Source organism: Ursus americanus, chromosome 17 (genome assembly GCF_024610735.1).
Source record: "Ursus americanus isolate L20-20 chromosome 17, mUrsAme1.1.p, whole genome shotgun sequence".
In the NCBI taxonomy this organism is placed as follows: Eukaryota; Metazoa; Chordata; class Mammalia; order Carnivora; family Ursidae; genus Ursus; species Ursus americanus.
The window spans coordinates 51,212,131-51,230,072 of record NC_142143.1 but is presented as its reverse complement, the minus strand read 5'-3'; the positions used below and the strand labels follow the sequence as shown (position 1 = coordinate 51,230,072).

The 17,942-nt window shown below is 37.1% G+C and overlaps 1 protein-coding gene across 3 annotated transcripts in view; it reads left to right on the top strand.

Annotated features, from left to right (window-relative positions):
* Positions 1 to 340: 340 nt before the first annotated feature.
* The window catches only part of MON2 (MON2 regulator of endosome-to-Golgi trafficking), a 123,531-nt gene continuing 105,929 nt past the window's right edge, over positions 341 to 17,942 (top strand). For 2 of the 3 annotated variants that reach the window (XM_045789685.2, XM_045789686.2), the window contains exons 1-2: positions 341 to 885; positions 14,829 to 14,892. In XM_045789685.2, coding sequence (XP_045645641.2) covers positions 775 to 885; positions 14,829 to 14,892 — 175 coding nt within the window. In that variant the 5' untranslated portion in view covers positions 341 to 774. Of the gene's footprint in view, positions 886 to 14,828; positions 14,893 to 17,942 lie in introns of those variants that run through there. The other variant, XM_045789687.2, reaches the window with a different exon arrangement.

Here is a 17,942-nt window from a genome sequence, read left to right as displayed (position 1 = left end):
CCAGAGATTCGGGGGGGGGGCAGAAATGAAGAGGGCAAGACAGATGAAGATTAAGCCAAAAGGAAGCAAATTGTTTACACCGAAATAAAATTTAGCTCAAACATACGCCAAGAGATAGGCCAAGAGATACGTGGCTTCGTTCAGACAGCAGTCACCCTAAAAAAGCAAATTTAGTCGAGGCAAACAGTGGCCCAAGTAAAGCTGGGGAAGGGGGCTTCTCCCGGAACCGGGCCTGCCCCGAACGTGACCACGCCCCCGGCCCCGCCCCGCCTGCGGCTCACCGCCCCAGTTGGCCGCGGCGGGGGCGGTGGCCGCGGTGCCCGGAAGTGCGGCTGACGTGTCCCGGCCGCGCTCGGAATTGTGGGCGACTCAGCTAATGGCGTCGGCGAGTGTGGAGGCTTTGGGGAGCCAGCGCTGAAGCTTTTTGCCAGGTCTGCTGGTGACGAACTGTGTGGCCGGACCCCGCGGTAGCGGGAGGGACCTGCCCGCCTTGTGGGCTCCTCGGCCAGAGCCGGCGGAGCCTAGGGGGGCGGGGCGAGTGCGGGGCGCGGGGGGGCGCCTCGGATAGGAGCCGCGAGAATTGCGAGGAGGCTGCGGGGGGCGCTCGGGTACGCTCCGGGTTCGCAGCCCAGGCCCGGCCGAGCCCCGCGGAGCGCAGAGGCGGGCTGCGGAAGGGCCAGAGACGCCAGGAGGTAGCTGCCTGTCGCCCGGAGGAGCTGACAGTGCCGGAGTTCGTTTGCGCCGCTCAGATACTGGATTGTAGTTTGGTGGATCATGTCCGGCACCAACAGCCCCGAGGCGGTGAAGAAGCTGCTGGAGAATATGCAGAGCGATTTACGGGGCCTGTCTCTGGAATGCAAGAAGAAATTCCCACCTGTCAAAGAGGTAAGCTTTGGGCGACGTCGGGAGAAGGTACGGTGAGCCCGTCCCTCCTATTAGACCCAGTCCTTCACTCCCAAACTCCTGTCCTGTCTAATTTTCATTTGGCCCTCACCTTTCCAGATTTACGAGTCGGTGGGTTGTACCACAGGCGCGTTTTATAGGTTCCTTTGAAGAGGACTGGGGCGCTTTGATTTTCTCTGCTCTGTCCTCAGCATTTGGGAATGAACTTCGCGGAGTGAGCCGAATCAGCTAATTCAGCTGGATGTATCTTACCCTAGCCTTTTCTGGCCTTTTTCAAACTTGAAACTAGCCAAGCCAGAATTGAAAAACTTATGTTTGATGCTTCTGAAAACTATTATCCATCGTTGTGGTAAAATCTCCGCTCCTCACGTTTATAGTATGTATCTCTCAGTGGAAGGAGTTTTCCTTCTTGTGTCATGCAGCTTAACTTTGTGTCAATACTATGAAGTATTAGTAAATTATGCAGTCACTTAACTTATGACAAATATTGAAGGCCCACAATTATCATGTTAAGCCTTGTTATCAGCAATACTGTAATGGGACGTTTGGGTTTAGGGTTAAATTCAGTACACCTTGGAATACATCAATACCTATTAACCTTCTCAAGCTTCAGCTTTCTTTCATATGTAAAAAGGGTTAAAGGGTGGATTTATTAGATTATGACGGGAAAGTTGTCAGAGCAAAAAGGGTATTATTAAAGAGGCTTCGATTAATAATATATATAAATTCTCCAAATATTTCCTAAATTGAAATTTTTAACTTAATCACTATTGACCTTTTCTCTTAAGATGTCATTTTATTTCTCTTAAGCTTTTTAAAATCGCATCTCATTTTCCTTTCTTATACCTGAAATATTTCAGTGATATTTTTGTAAAAGCAATTATTTTTTTTCCTATTTAATGTAGTTTGGTATACCAGCAATTTCATTTACTATTTAGGATTCACCGAAAGTTCACTAAGGAATTTTGGAATGTTTTCATGTTAATTTAAATGTTTTGCCTTTATTATTATAAAGGTTTTGTAATTAAATCTTATCCAGTAAAGTTTGGATTTTAGGCTTCCAGGGAACCTTAACTTTTCTGTAAGTGCTTTTGGTCTCATCAGTCTTCAACGAAATCCATCTAGTATTTCTTTAATAAAGTAAGCAAGTATTACCCAATGGTGGAAACCTGATGTGCCACTTTTGAAAAGATGACTCTCATAATATGTTTTATTTCAGATACTCGATAGCTTGTGATACAGATTTTCATTATTTTCTCTATATCCTTTACTGTTGAAAGTTAAAATAAATAATTTTAAAGAATTTTAAAGAATCAGGCTGTTCTAATTTTAAGAGAAATACTCATTTATAAAATGTTAAATCCTTTTTGTAATTTTAACAGTAATTTATAGAACTGACTGTTCCCAGCTCTTATAATTTATGTAGAGACTGGGATTTCTCTGTATTACACATAAAGGCCTTTGTGGACTTGCTTGAGAATTTAATTGAATAATAATTACTTTTTTTTTTTTTTTTGGAAAATGCATTCAGAATTCCAAACAGGTAACTTAGAAAGTTTTAGAACTCAGTCCATCTAATCTAGGAACTTTCAATAAAGCTTATTAGCTTTTTTACTTGAACATAGGCCAAAGAGATACTTACTGATTGCACCTACTCTTTGAGGTAATGGCAAAAATAATTATTGGTGTGATAATCTCTGATACATAATTTCCTGTATAGTACCTACTCCAGAAGAATTTGTTGAATGTAAGAACTTTGACTCCTTGACCAGTGGCACTTCTAATATACTTAGGGGCCCACTTTAGGAATTGGAAAATGACCATTACTATGTCACAAGTTTAAAACAAGAATAAAGTAATTAGTCTAAGAATGATGATTCTTTAGGATGGACCCTTGACTTTCAAGAAATATTTTGGTTGAATTAAATTTTTCCTGGTAAATTAATAGTGCCAAATTTTGGCTTTTGTTCTCTGGGACCTGGTACGTTTTTATTTTATTTATTTTGGGAATGGTTAGAGGATGGTGCTTGGTAGACCTTAAGGCAAAGCCTTTCTCAGCATAAGAGGGTTTTCCAGCTGTATACTGGCTTCCTAGTTAACACTCTCCCAATATCTTCACAGTTATTAATTGAAAAATACTTATTTTGAACTACTTATAAGGGTACTCAAGAACTCAATACAGTACAGTGGTGATTGCGTATGTGCTTTGGAAGGGGTGTCTCCTTCCCCAGTACCTTTTAAACAAGGTAGAATGAAGTGATAACCTTTTATATTTAGTCTTTATTTTAAGTTTCTAGTAATTTCTACTTTTTTTTGATCATGGTGCTTACAGAAGAAAAGAGTATTGGTAAAGGATAGTGCCTTATTTATTCATTTAGAAAGATTTTATTTACTTATTTGTCAGAGAGAGAGAGAGAGAGAAAGAGAGAGAGAACGCACACACAAGCAGGGGGAGTGGCAGGCAGAGGAAGAAGCAGGCTCCCCGCTGAACAAGGGGCCTGATTCAGGACTCGATCCCAGGACCCCGGGATCATGACCCAAACTGAAGGCAGACACTTAACAGACTGAGCCACCCAGATGTCCCTTATTTATTGATATTCTTATCTTTGGATTTTCTACGTGGTTTTCTGCATCTTGGTTTTTTCATTTATAAATCTATCCTTTGCATATTAAATTGTTTTAATAGACCTATAATTTCATTGTCATTTTATAATTAAAGTAGTAATTCAATAATAACAACAATACATTCCTTCTGCTTGTATTCCTGCTTATTTTTCTTAGTCCTTAAATATAAATCTTAATGCTTCAGCAGTGTAAGTTTTTTAGCACAAGGGTGCTAGCTAATTTGCTCTGGAATATTTGTATGAAAAATGTTTTCTTTGCTTTAAAAATGACTTTAAAGCTTTGTAAAATCATTTCTGTATAACTGAAATTCAGTGCCTTCAGAGGGAGTAATCTCTGAAGCTTTATGTTTATGTATTTAATGAATAAAACATTTTGGTCATTTTCTGTTTGCAAGCATTACTCTGTAAACAAATGAGGGGGATCTAACTGAGATTGGAAGTATGGTCAGAGAGAATTTGTAATTCTTGCATTGAGCCTTAATAGGATGAGTAGAAGCTAGCCAGCAGAAGAAGGGGAGAGGGTCATTCCAGGCAGAGGAAATAGCATATGTTTATATTTCATGTCAAATAAATTTCATGCTGAAATTTAATGGGAGCCATTAAAGCTTTTTAAGATAGGGAATAATATGGTAAATTCATATTTAGTAACATTTTCTTTCTTTTTTTTAAAAGATTTTATTTATTTATTTGAGAGAGAGGGAAAGAGAGAACACAAGCAGGGGGAGTGGGAGAAGCAGGCTCCCCTCTGAGCAGGGAACCCGACACGGGGCTCAATCCCAGGACCCCGGGACCACGACCTGAACTGAAGGCAGATGCTTAACTGACTGAGCCACCCAGGCGCCCCTTAGTAACATTTTCATAACAGTATTGGTGGGAAGAATTAGAGGGGACTGAGATTGAGGCAAAGAGAGCAAATTTTAAAAATGATGATTGCTTGAATGAAGGTAGCAGTAGAGGAAGACAGGAGGTTATGGTGGGCATGTGTGAAAGAGAGAGCATGGATTAAAAAGAGACTTAACAGGTAAAATTACCAGGGCATGGTGACCTTCTATAAAACGTAGAGAGAAATCTGTGATCCCTCCCAGGTTCTGGCTTGGGAAACTGGATAGATCGCTAAGAGAAGGAACATAAGAGCAGGCGATGTTTTTGGGTAAAATGAGTAGTCCTGAATATAATAAGTTTAAGATTTCTATGTGACATCCATGTGGAACTGACCAGTAGGAGTTTGAAAATGATGGTTTGGTTCTCAAGGGGAAGGTCTAGAATTTCAGATTTAGAAGTGTCAGTTTACACATGATAGTAGAAACCATAGGAGTAGATAAAAAGAGTCTGGAAGAGTGACAGAGGAAGGGCAAAAGAAAAAATGAATTTGAATATGATAAATTTGAATGAGGGACATTGTGGGGAGATAGGAAGTTGTGGACAGTTTGGCCTATGACCTCTATTCTTGGTAAGGTAGGAAACAAGCTTATTGCTAGGAGTAATTAGTGATAAGAGGAGTGATGGGTAGAAAGTTTGAGGGGAGCAGTGGATCAGTTTGGAGAAGTGGAGGAGAAATTGACTTGGGACACTGAAGAGTCTTGGCAGAAAAAGTGTTTGAAATGATGATAGATGGTGAGATCTTTGTTGTATTCCTAAAGAAGGAAATCCAACAAAACTTTGATTGGAAGAAGATGGAAGGGTTAAGGTACTAGGAGCACCAATCTAATCAAACAGCAGTAGAGTTGAGGAGTGGGAGAGCTAGAAGGATATTGGATTTCTGATTGCCAAGTTAGGCTGCCCTGGAGGATGATGAAGTCCAAGGAATGGGTGGTAGAAGAGGAAGGGAATGAAGATCATTTGAGTTGAGGTGGTCAGAATTAGGGTTTTGAATGGATTTTTTTCTCTCCTTTTTAATGACGTGCAATCAGTAAAGGTGTAAATAATAAAAAAGTGCAAGTAGTCTTCCAATGCCGTGTACTTTGTTTTGTTTCCTCTTGTGTATTTGGGCTTGATAAGAGTTAGGTGGCAGGGATTTTTGCCTTAAAAAGCAAAAGCTCTTATAGTGAGTTCCTCAGTGCCCAGTGTGTTTATGTGTTAGCTTGGTGAGAGAGATGCCTTTCACTTACCATGAAAGGATTCTTCCTTTAGCCATCAGTTTGGGGACTGAGGACCAAGTCAGTTGGCTATTGCGGTAGGGAGAAGGTCTCATTTTCAGGACCTTTTGACAGTGAAGAGCGAGGGCTGGATAATGTTTGTATGCTTAATTGGAGCTGTTTTGGTTTAGTATTTTATAAGGTACTGTAGTTCTTTTTTTCTGTTGATGTTGGTTGGACAAATTTACTCATGACACAACCAGTTGTATTCTTTCTTTCATAAGCGTAATAGAATAAGTTGATATTTTATATACTGATTCAAAAAAACTTGCCAATCCCAGTCACATAAATGTGACAGTATGGTAAGGAGTTAGAAATCATTTTGGTCAAGACTTACTTTCCTATATAATGCAGTTTTAGATAATTGTGTTAGGCGAATGGCCTTTGGCCTTTCTTTCTTTTCTTTTTCTCTTTTCTACTTTAGCCTTTCTTTCTTTTCTTTTTCTCTTTTCTCTCTTTTCTCTTTTCTCCTCTTTCTGTGACTTTATTTTTATTTATTTATTTATTTATTTATTTATTTATTTATTTATTTATTTTTAAAGATTTTATTTATTCATTCGACAGAGAGAGATAGACAGCCAGCGAGAGAGGGAACACAAGCAGGGGGAGTGGGAGAGGAAGAAGCATGCTGCCAGTGGAAGAGCCTGATGTGGGGCTCGATCCCAGAACACCGGGATCATGCCCTGAGCCTAAGGCAGATGTTTAACGACTGAGCCACCCAGGCGCCCCTTTCTATGACTTTATTCCAGAAAAGTTACATTAGACTCCTAAGGTCTCATTAAATTCATTTTCTTCTGATAAATGGTTTAGATGTTAACTTCAAGAATAATATGAGCAGAAACATTTCCACTAGGACTTCTAGGAAAATTTTCTAGATTACTGCAGTATTCTAAGAATGTTTTACAGGGCGAGTTCTTTAGAAAGCTTTTGGTTAGTCTATAATATGTTTTAGACATTTATGAAAGTACCATAACCAATGAAATTTATCGTTAAAGTATAAAACATTATTTTTGACTAAGTTTTTGATCATTATATTTTTACTTTTATGAAGAAAATGAATGAGAACAAAGATCAGTGAAAACATATTTTAATCAAATGTATTGATTATCTTATCACTGTGCTTTGGTGATACAGAAGAATAAAAGACATTGTTGTGGCTTATAAACCAAAAAGGAAGACATAATTCAAAAATGAAATTATTTTCCTTTTTCTTTTATATAAGTAGAGCTTATTTTCAGTCATGTTCAAAACATTGGGTTTTGCTATCACTATTACAATTTAATAGGAATTTATTAGTGTCTTAAGTGTTAAAGCATGGTGGGAAATACAAAAATGAATGAGAGACTGCTTTTATCTTTGTGAAGTTAACTCAGTGTTGAGTAAAATATTGTCTTTTCATTAGGCTGGGTAGGGACTTTGCATCCATTGATTCTACTGCAAAATGCTATTTTAATTTTACAGATCAGGAAATTCCATTTTTTTCTTGGTTCAGTAACGTGCATAAGTCAGTAAAGTTAGAAAGTGGAAGAACTGGGATGTGAATCTCTGTGCATCCATCTGCAACTCCTCTCCATTATATCATACTGCAGAATGCCTTTTCAACATACTTAACTTGTTTTTATCATTGTTCGCATTCCTCTTCGTTGCTTCATTATTTGTTACTATTCATAATTCTTTCCATGTTGCAGTTCTCTCAGTTTGAAGTTTGTAGTACTCTACTTTCCTGTTTCTCCTGGCTCTTTCAATATTCTTCTCCTTTTGTTTTTAAGTGTATCCCAGGTTCTGTTTCCAGGCCTCTTCTTCATGCTCATCCCTTAGCATTGGCATCTACTTACTCCCCTGCTGCTGGCCTTACCCCAATACTGATGACTCCGATGTCTACTGCACGGACTCTGCTCTCTTTACTGAGCATAGACCTGTGTTTCCAGCTGTCCGTCGAACACATCTACCAGAATATCTTTCCCACATGTGAAATAGGACTTCTTGTAATTGAACTTATTTATCTCAAAACCTGCCCTTTCCCCTCATTTCATTTGTTCTGTTGGTGGCATTTATCACTGTTGCTTACCTTAGTCACATTTGGCTATCGCCTCCCTCCTGCTGTCTTTATTCATTGTCACCTGTTCCTTCCCACTCCGTAATTTCCAATATACCTCTTCTTTTTTCTCTTTTCTCAGCTTATTATTTTAGTTCCAGGTTTCAAATGCCTGGCCTTTAATATGCATTAATGGCAGAAAAGATAAACCATTCTACATGTAACCACTAGCTTAATATACTTAAGCAGCTCAGAAACCCTCAGTGGCTACTCTGTGCTTAAAGGACCCCTTAGCATAGCGTTTAAGACCCTCCTTGATTGTCTTGAGCTTCCTTTCTAGCGCCATCACCCTCAACTTGTCTTCATATGCCTTCCTACTTCAGCTGAGGTGTATTACCTGCTATTTATTCTCCAAATACGTGCTACTGCTTCCCTCTTCCATGTTTCTGAGGTTCCTTTTGCGGACCCAGAGTCACCTTCTCCTGTCTTTTTAAAATTAAAATCCTGCCTTTCATTTAATCCCATTTTAAATGTTGCTCATCCATTTTTTGCATGAATGAATCAACTTTACAGATAATTTTCTTTTTTCTTTTAAAGATTTATTTATTAGAGAGAGAGAGAGAGCACGTGCACATACGGGGGTGGGGGGAGGGTCAGAGGGAGAGAGCCAGAGAGAGAATCTCAAGCAGACTTTGAGCTGAGTACGGAGCCTGATGCAGGGCTTGATCCCACCACCGTGAGACACGACCCTGAGATCACGACCTGAGCTGAAACCAAGAGTTGGATGTCCAACTGACTGTGCCACCCAGGTGCCCCCAGATAATTTTCTGATTTCTTTTCTCATTCCCTTCATTCATTTCTTCATGAAGTAGTTTTTGAGTACCTGCTGGGTGCCATGTACCAGTCGTTGCTAGAGCAAAAACCGTCAGGCTCCCGCTCAGGATTGTCAAGCTAATATGTTTTCCTCTGTTTTGTTAACTTTCATTTAAACTTATTTTATAAGTTATTTCCTTATAACTCTTACGTTTTACCTTCTGTTATAGTTATTTTAGGGTTTTGTTTTGTTTTGTTTTTTTGTCTAAATAGTACCTTAAGGGTAAGCTTTTCATCTTGTTTATCTTTCTGTTCACCATAGTGCAAAGCATTTGTATATCTAGGAGGTACTAATTAGTTACTTGTTGGAGATTAAATTTTCTTAAAGGAAAGAAAAGGGATACCATATATATAGGCATACCACATATATATTTTAGCTATCCACATGTAATTTGCATTTCAGTCTTTCATTTGATGTGTTAAAGAAAATTTTTTCCTAGATGCCAGAGGGCTTTTTTGGTTTTGGTGAGAATTTTTTTTTTTTTTAAAGATTTTATTTATTTATTCAACAGAGATAGAGACAGCCAGCGAGAGAGGGAACACAAGCAGGGGGAGTGGGAGAGGAAGAAACAGGCTCCTAGCGGAGGAGCCTGATGTGGGGCTCGATCCCATAACGCCAGGATCACGCCCTGAGCCGAAGACAGACGCTTTAACCAATGTGCCACCCAGGCGCCCCTGGTGAGAATTTTTGAATGGATGCCATGTAGGTATATATCTTTCAGAGTTTGGGATTATAGACTAATTAAATGTTACAAAAGAAAATCATATTGGTTTCAGTGTATTAATTGTTTTATGAGCATATTGTCCTCTAGGGAGTGTTCTAGATCTCCTTATTCCCAAGTGTGGACTTGACTTTAGGTCTTTTGATTTTACCTGACATTTAAAATCGTAACTCTTTTGGCAGCTTTATACCTCTCTGATGTGTTATGAGTACATTTTTTAATCCAAGTTGCTATTAACTTGAATTTCACATTACTTTTTGAGCTCTTGTTTTATGCTATGCCCTGTGAATAATTAATTTGGACCTTTGTTAAATTTGTTCTGGTTTTGAGGTCTGTTTTCATAGATGCAAAAAACATGTTTTTTTGAAAAACAGAACATAGGAAAAAAGCAGAGCATAGGAGCTTTGATGAAGGGAAGCAGCATTCATTTTTTTTTCTTTATTTTTTAATTTGTCCCTAGTTCAAGTAGTGGACATTTGTTAATTCCCTTTGTAGCATCCATTTCTTCTTACTTCCTTCAGTAGTAGGCTGTACTCTTCCTTCATTTCCAGACCTTTGGATTGAGGTGAATTAATTTTATTCCTTCCTTCAGGGTACCATACCTCGTTTAGTTTAATCTAGTTTAAACCCTCCCCACCCCCCATCATACTCACCTTCATTTCTGCCGTAGTTACATAATGCCAGTGAGTGCTCCTGGACACGGAGTTTCCTCTTTCTTTCTTAAAAGCTACTGAAAGAGACCTTTCTCTTCTAGATAGTGTCATATAAAATTGTGAGGTGTAGAATGGCTACCACTATTTTTATTGCCAAGATTGGAAGCGGCCTAAGGATGCACCTCCCATGGAACAGGACGGATGCGAGAGAATGGCAGCGAAGTAGAACTGTAGCCCTAATGGCCTTTGAATCTCTGGGTCAGATTTCCTCTGGGTAGATTTCCTCTGGATTTTTCAATTAGTGGACAATGAAGTCTCCTCCTCTATTTAGAACTTTTTATGTTTTTGTTTAGAAACATTTATTATGTAGCTCCTGTATGCTAGGCACTGTGTTAGGCATTAGTAATATGGAGGGATGAATGGAATATATTTCTTGTCCTTACGGGGCTTACAGCTAGAATGGAGAAACAGACATATAATGAGATGAATGGGATAAAGTGTTACAGATACAAACCATAGATAGCCCAAAAAGATGGAAAGGCTTTTTGATATTTGCCACAGAAAAAAATTGATGGAAGAAATTATTTCTGTCACTGCTTATGGTACTGTAAGAGTGCCAAAATCAGGAGAGCCTGCTCTATAAGGCTACAATTATCTTGATGTTGTCAGCAGTGGTTTAATTTCAGCAAAGCATTATTGTGATTTGGGTTTGTATATAACTTGTGAATTTGTTGGTTATAATTTAAAAGCAGTAAAAATAAGGAATTTATTCCTAATTTGATTTATACATGCTTAGATTTGTCAGTAACTGGGTAGGTCTATGAGGTAATTTTTTTTTTTTTTCTTTTAAAGGATGTCCTTACATTACTGAGTTTTGAGAAACACTGATAGGGATAGGCGCTGGGGAACCATTGAAAATTTGAGTCAGTGGATGAATGGAGGGCAAGATTATAAGTAGGGAAATCTCTTAGTTTAGGTTGGTAATGAGAAGTTTGAATTAAGGTGCAGAAGTGGGATTTGAGAAGAACGAATATAGCCTTTGTGGTTGATCAGATTTGTGGGATGAGGGAGAAACTCCAGATGTCTAGTTAGTGACTGGATGGATGCTACTGCTGTTCAGAAAAATAGAGATTATAGGAAGGAGAAACAAGTTTTTCTGGGGCTGAAGTGAAAGTGTGTGGAGGGGGTGACATGATGACACCTATTTTGAATGTCTTGAATTTAAGGTGCCTCTTAAACATTTAGGTTAATAAGTCCTATAGTTTAGGAGACAGGCAAGGAACAGGAATATAGTTTAGGAGTCTTCAGCATTTAGAAAGTAATTGAAACCATGGAATTATGAGATTGCCCAGGAAGAGTTTATTAAGTGAGAAGTGAGGCCAGGATATTCTAGCTGGTCTTGGAAGAGGAGTCCACATTCTCTTAGTCTCCGTATTTTGTGCCAAAGTCCCTGGTGAGTATGCCTATTTGGGTAAACAAAGAGTATTGAAAAAAAAAATTTCTTGAGAGATCAATTTTAAGTCTCACTATCAGTGTTTACTGACAACATCTGTCTACCAGGAGCCCCCTAACCACTGCAGTCTTATTCATACACAGGCCTAGCTATATCTTCAAGAGTAAGCAAAGAATATTGTATATTAAGAGTAAAAAGTATTGAATACTGTAGTGTATTTAATTTTGGTGTTTTTTCCTAACTCAGATTACCCCCGGGAATAGATATATTAGACTGCCCACCTTAACCTATGTTATCTCTATCCAAGTCCATAGAAATGGCAACTTAAAAAAAAAAGTATTTTATGCATGAGGACCAATTCAGGAAAAAAATAGCTGTGTTTATAATTGAATAGATCCCTTATTGGATATACAAGATACCTGATCAGAGTAAAGGATACTTTTAAAGCAAGAAGTTAAAGACTCTTCTTTACATAGACTATCCTTGATAAACAGAAGGTAAGCTGAGTCTGACTACCTCCATTTATAAAAGATAGTCTTGAAGATGTAGCTAGGCCTGTGTATGAAGTAAGACTGTAGTGGTTATTAGGGGGCTGCGGGTGGACAGATGTTGTCAGTAAACACTGATAGTGAGACTTTCCAGCCACACAGGATGCCTAGGGAATAAGCTGTTCTATTTTCTCCATTTGAGAGTAGAAACCTGCATGTGAAAAATGGGGAACTCTGAGATAGGCCTAATTATCTCTAAGGCAACAAATAGTCCTTTTGGTGATTTTTTGTGTTTAGGAATGAAAATACTAGTTATGTATCTTTTAAAACACTACTTTGGAACTATTGTACTTAAAAAAAAAAACTACTTCTTATTCCTTTTCCTTATTGTGTATGTGTAAAAATAGTTGTTAAGCATTTTATACTCTTTACAACTTTATACTTTATACTTATCTATGACACAGATATGGATAGACTATTAATTTATCTCAGGGAATCAAAATAGTGTCTGGCAAATTTGAATCTTTTACTGACATCTGGTATCTACCATGCTACAGGACTGATTTTGGAAACTGTTAAGGTCAGACTAGGTAGAATTCAGAGTCAAGACAAATGACGTTGGTATTTATGATGGTTCAGTTAGACCAATTTTTGTTGATGCTGAAGCAGAAAAGAAATATTGAATTTGAACATATAGGGGGTACAGAGAGTCATAGTGAAGAGGAAAAGAGCTTGAAAATGATGGTAGAAGTAATCTCAGTGATGACAGAGTGGCTCTGTAAGAAATTTACCCAACAGAGTTTGAGATGGGATGTATGAGTATAACAAAGTATGTATGATGATTTCAGTTTCCTTGAATTTTTGTTTGTTTTGTTTTTCTTTACCCAAATTTTTATTGTAAGTCTGCTATGGTTTGTACCTCTTCAAAGTATATGTGGAATCAGACCACTTCTTATTGTCTCAATCACTATCACCTTGGTTATGATCTTTTGCATACATTATTGCAGTCATCTTCTCGATTTTGCTGCATATTGTACTCACCTGAAGATTTGAAAAAATACTGATGCCTAGCTCCCATTGGCATTCTTTGGAATGTGTTGCAACCTGGGCATCAGGATTTTTTTAAGCCTTTGGTGTTTCTGATACGCATTGCCTCAAATAATTAGAAAATCAGTCATCTTTCCCTGAAGAATTTTATTTTGACTATACTTCTGCTTGTAGCCACGTTCATTTAATTTGGGACATTTCTATTTCTTAAAGTTGTAGAAGTAAGTCCTAGTGTGTAAGGCTTCTTAGTTGTGAGCAATGAAAGCTGACTCTGGCTGATTTAGCAGAAATGAAGTTTACTGATATATATTGAGTGGCTCACATAATTGGTAGAGCCAGCTTTAGAGAAAGTACAGAAACAAAGGGAAGCTAAACAGCTAGAATCTGCTGTTGTCTGCTGAGCAAGTGACTGGATACCTGAGATGGCACTGGCCCCTCTGCTGCTGCTACTGCCCTTGGAAAGTAGGTGTTATCTCCTCTATTGCTGTCATCAGAAAGAATTTTCTCTTGTCTCTGCTTTTCTTTGTCATTAGCCTCCATATTCAAAATCCCTGCTACTAGATGTGTCTGTTTGGATTAGAATCTGGCATTTTCAATTTTTAAGTGGAAGATAAGCTCTATCTTGCATCAAAACTCATGAAGTTGGGAAATCTCCAGACACAGGCAAGGGCTTCACATGCTTGGAAATCAACAAAATGACAAAGGTCATATGCTATACATAGTATAGCCTACATTGTGGTATTTATTTTATGCATATATCCAGTGCTCCTCAAACTAAGAACCCGCAGGACACTGGTGTTTTTCCACAATTATTTTTAAACCTTTGGAACCTGCTATCACTTGTCCCTTAGCAAGCAGTAAGAGATAACAAAATAAATGAGCATGTAGCAAGCAAATTAACAGGAAAACTTAGACATATAACTTACGAATATTTATATATTATTTTTGGAAGTATGGAGACCAGTATAAGTATAAAATAGGCACGTTTCTTGATAGTGAAAATGTTCTGAGTTTCTGTGGTGGAAGTTATATATCAATGTTATATGTCAGCACTGTCCAGTAGAAATATAACGTGGACCATAAATGCAATCCATATGTGTAATTTTAAATTGCATTAAAAATAAAAAGAAACAGGCATTTAATTTTAAAAGTATATAGTTTAACCAAATATATTCAAAATATTGTTTCGAATTTAATCAATGTAAATATTTAAGGGATAGTTTACATTTCCTTTTCATACTAAGTCTTCAAAATCTAGTGTGTATTTTATACTTAGAGTACAGCTCAATTCAGACTAACCTCATATAGAATGCTGAATAGCGACATGTAAATGGCTACTGTATTGGACAGCGCAGTTCTGTGGCTTTATGTAAAATGCTATATAACTTCCAAATGCTGCCAGCTAAATGTACTTTTGATGCAGTGTTTTAGGTGCCTTATGAAAATCTAAAGGGTGTTTAAAAAAATGTTAACTTAAAGTAATAAAAAGTTCTTGGTTATTCATTTTCTTTGAATCCAAAACAGTTTTACTTGATTTTTCAGTGTTTTGCAATTTTTTTAATGGTGGGGATGGAGATATGAAATGGGGAGGAGAAACCTAGTTTTTTTCATTAGGCTTTGTTTTTGTTTATTATTTTTATATTTCATGAGCATTTCAATTTATGAGGGATTAGATGTGCCTTAGGCAGAGAAAGGCAACATGCTGTAGAGGTGAGTTTGCATGTGAATAATAAAGTGAATCATATTTTACTACATTTAATGTTTATGGCACTACTAGACTTTAGTTTCTGAAGTTTTGAAAATAAAAAAGATAATAGTGATCATATATGGTTTCTTTCCCTAGATAATTCATGTTGATAGTAAGTTTTATGTTCTAATTATTTTTATTCTTGCAGGCTGCTGAATCAGGAATAATAAAAGTTAAAACAATAGCTGCACGAAACACCGAAATTTTGGCAGGTAATTTTTTGCTTAAAAATTCAACAATTAATGAAAATTTCACTAATAATAAAAGTAGAATCTTAAAAAAAAAAAAACACAGAAAACAGCCATCAGTTTTCTGTAGCCTCTCCTTTATGCCCTAGCATGCTGTATATAATGATAAAGAACTTGTAAAAGTCCTTAACTTGAACTAATTGGGTTTGCCAAGGGTAAATGTTATAAAATTCTCTGAAATCAGAAAGGTTAAAACTACTGACTCCTTACAGGCAAGGATTTGCATTCTCCTCCACATCTTGTCTATCACCTAGGACATACCTTACACATAAAAGGCATTCAATTAATATTTGTTGTGCTGAATGGAATGAAAGATTGTTTCTCAGTCCACCTTCCAAAATCTATTTTATCTTTATATATAATATAAACAGGTGATAGTGTAGTATTATAAATTTAGTAGTACTATATGAGTTTTGAATCCTAGGATTAAGATAGTATGGCCATGAAGAAAGAATGGGAGTGGGGTGCAGAAAAGAAAAAAATGTTTTCTTACATTTTCTTGATTGAACCTGGTTTTCAAGGAGGAATTTCAGGAGTTCTTCTTTGACACTCTTTTTGATACTCAGTCTACTTCTTTCTTTTCTTTGGTGCCTTTTGTTCTTGCCTCTGTAATGAACATGGAAAAGGAAACTGGCATTTTCTAGCATTTGTTACATGTGAGACATTTGTGCCACTCTAATAAAAGACAACTTTGTGGGGAAGTATTTTTATTTTATAGTAGAGCATGTTGAGATGCAAAGAGATGAAGTTACTTGATTAAGATCACATGATAAGTAGTGGAACTAGATTTAAATCCAGGGCTGTTCAGAGCCCATGTTCTTCCCACTACAGTATGCTGCCATGGTACTGTGAGGTTTCCACACTAGCTACTCCCTCCCAAGGGTTTATAGTTAACCATTGCTTGCTTCACTGATCCTTCAGTCTGCATTTCCAGTTCCAATGGTGCTATTGCTCTCAGTTGGTTATTGGAGAAAAGCAGTCCTGTTAATTGACACAAAACCCAAATAGTGAAGAATCTCTCTCTCATAAATCTCTTTACCTTTTTAAAAGTGATACCAGAAAATCCCTAATTGGTGGACTCTCAAAGAGTATTACAAAATGAAGACTTTTGGGGGCAGTTTTACAGGTGGAAGGTGGATTTCACTTGAGCTTATTGGGCTTTGCTGGACATTTGCCCTTAGGGTGAGCTCTCCTGTGTTGCATCTGTTTCTCACAGCTTCTTCTCTGATTTTGAACAATCTGTTGAAACTCCAAATAGTTTTATAACATTATTCACAGCACTGAATAATGCTCTGTGTGCATTTTGAGAAGGGGTATAGTGAAAGTGGTGGGTAAAGGCAAAGGTAGGTATGGTTGGATTGGGAGGGTGGGTTAGTGGGTTTTGGGAGATGCATGTTGGGTGGATTAGCTACTGTGAGGAAACTAATGTTTAAAGATAAATTGTGAGCTGGATGTTTTTAAGTTAGCTAATCGTAATAGAATATCATTACAAATACTAACTTTTGCTACTATAATTGCTGATATCATGGTAAGTCCTTATTCACCAGCAATAGAAGTTTTCATTGGGTCTGTAGCTGATGGAAGATTTTTTTAAAGAGACTGATTTCTTCAGAGGATCACTGTCTGGTGCTGAGTTCTATACCAAAGTAAAGTGTCTGATTGGTTTATCTTAAGAACGAGTAAGAAAAATTTTGTCTCCGTCGGTGAGTTTAATGTATAGGTGGGCTGTTCATTTTAATTCAGTTAGCTTTATTCAAATCATACTAGAGCTAATCTTTATGCACATACACTTACTAGTTCATGCTTTAAGATCCAAGTCATGGATAGTGTCCAGAGCCATGTACTTGAGGAGCCATATTAGCACTTAAACTGTTTCCTAGCATTTTTTACCAAGTACTGATAGCAGTTGATACTTTAAAATCTATAGCTTTTTAAGACCATTGTCACCTTGAAAGTCAAAGGCTCTCAAGAACAAGGAAAAATATATAGTTTCTAAACTACTTAGAGTACAGTAGATACTAAGAAAAATTTATAGTTAACTTTTTAAAAATTTTAATTTCTTGAGAAGTGTTTACTTTTCTATAGTTCTAGAAACTGTAGGTTACTGGTTTTGTGCTATAATGGATGTTAAAGATACCAAACAATGGAGGAGTTGCAAATGAAATGGGATATTGAATTCTCAGATATCTCTACATATTCAGAAAATGTAAAGGGTTGCTATAAAAATCAGAACCCTTAATTAGCATTAACTAGTCTGACCAGGGATATTCAGCATAGGTTTCTAGCCAACTTTAGTTTTCTTAGATTTATTTTCCAAGGGAAGGTTATTTACATTGCAGAATAAATCTTTGCTTTACATCTCCCCTTCTTTTAAGCATCCTCCTTTAATGCTTATTTTTCTTTGTTTTCACTGCTGTCATGAATGCTGACATAAGTGGGAATTGCTATGCCAGGTAATGTCAGCATCGATTCAGATATACCGATCATTATCTCAAAATTTCCTTTTTCATTAAAGACAAAACTCTGCAAATGAGACATAGCAACATCAGGTTTTTCATTTACAAGGCCAAATGCCTTCATCTTACACTTGACTACCATATATTACAAAATGTTTTTATTAAGCCAGCTTATAGTATACTTGAAGTTGACTGAGAAGGCTTGTGTTATACAAAAATTACATAAACAGAAGATCTGCTTTTTGAATATTTGAAACAAGGAAACCAGTGAAGTTGTAATATCTTAAAATTGTGTATTTAACCCATACGCAAAACCGCAATGGTTACATCTACCTTTGGCTGCTTTCAGCTACTGTCAGTATACATATAGAATTTTCACATAGATGATCATTATGTATGCTTTGTGTTCTTTTCTCACAGTCCCTCACCTTTTTCATATCTATGGTCTTATTACTAAAAGGTCTTCAAGTAGCAATGAGTAAATATAGTTTGGAATTATTTTCTGATGTTAAAAGGTAATTTATGTGCTGATTTTATTTAGTATTTTCTATCTTATCA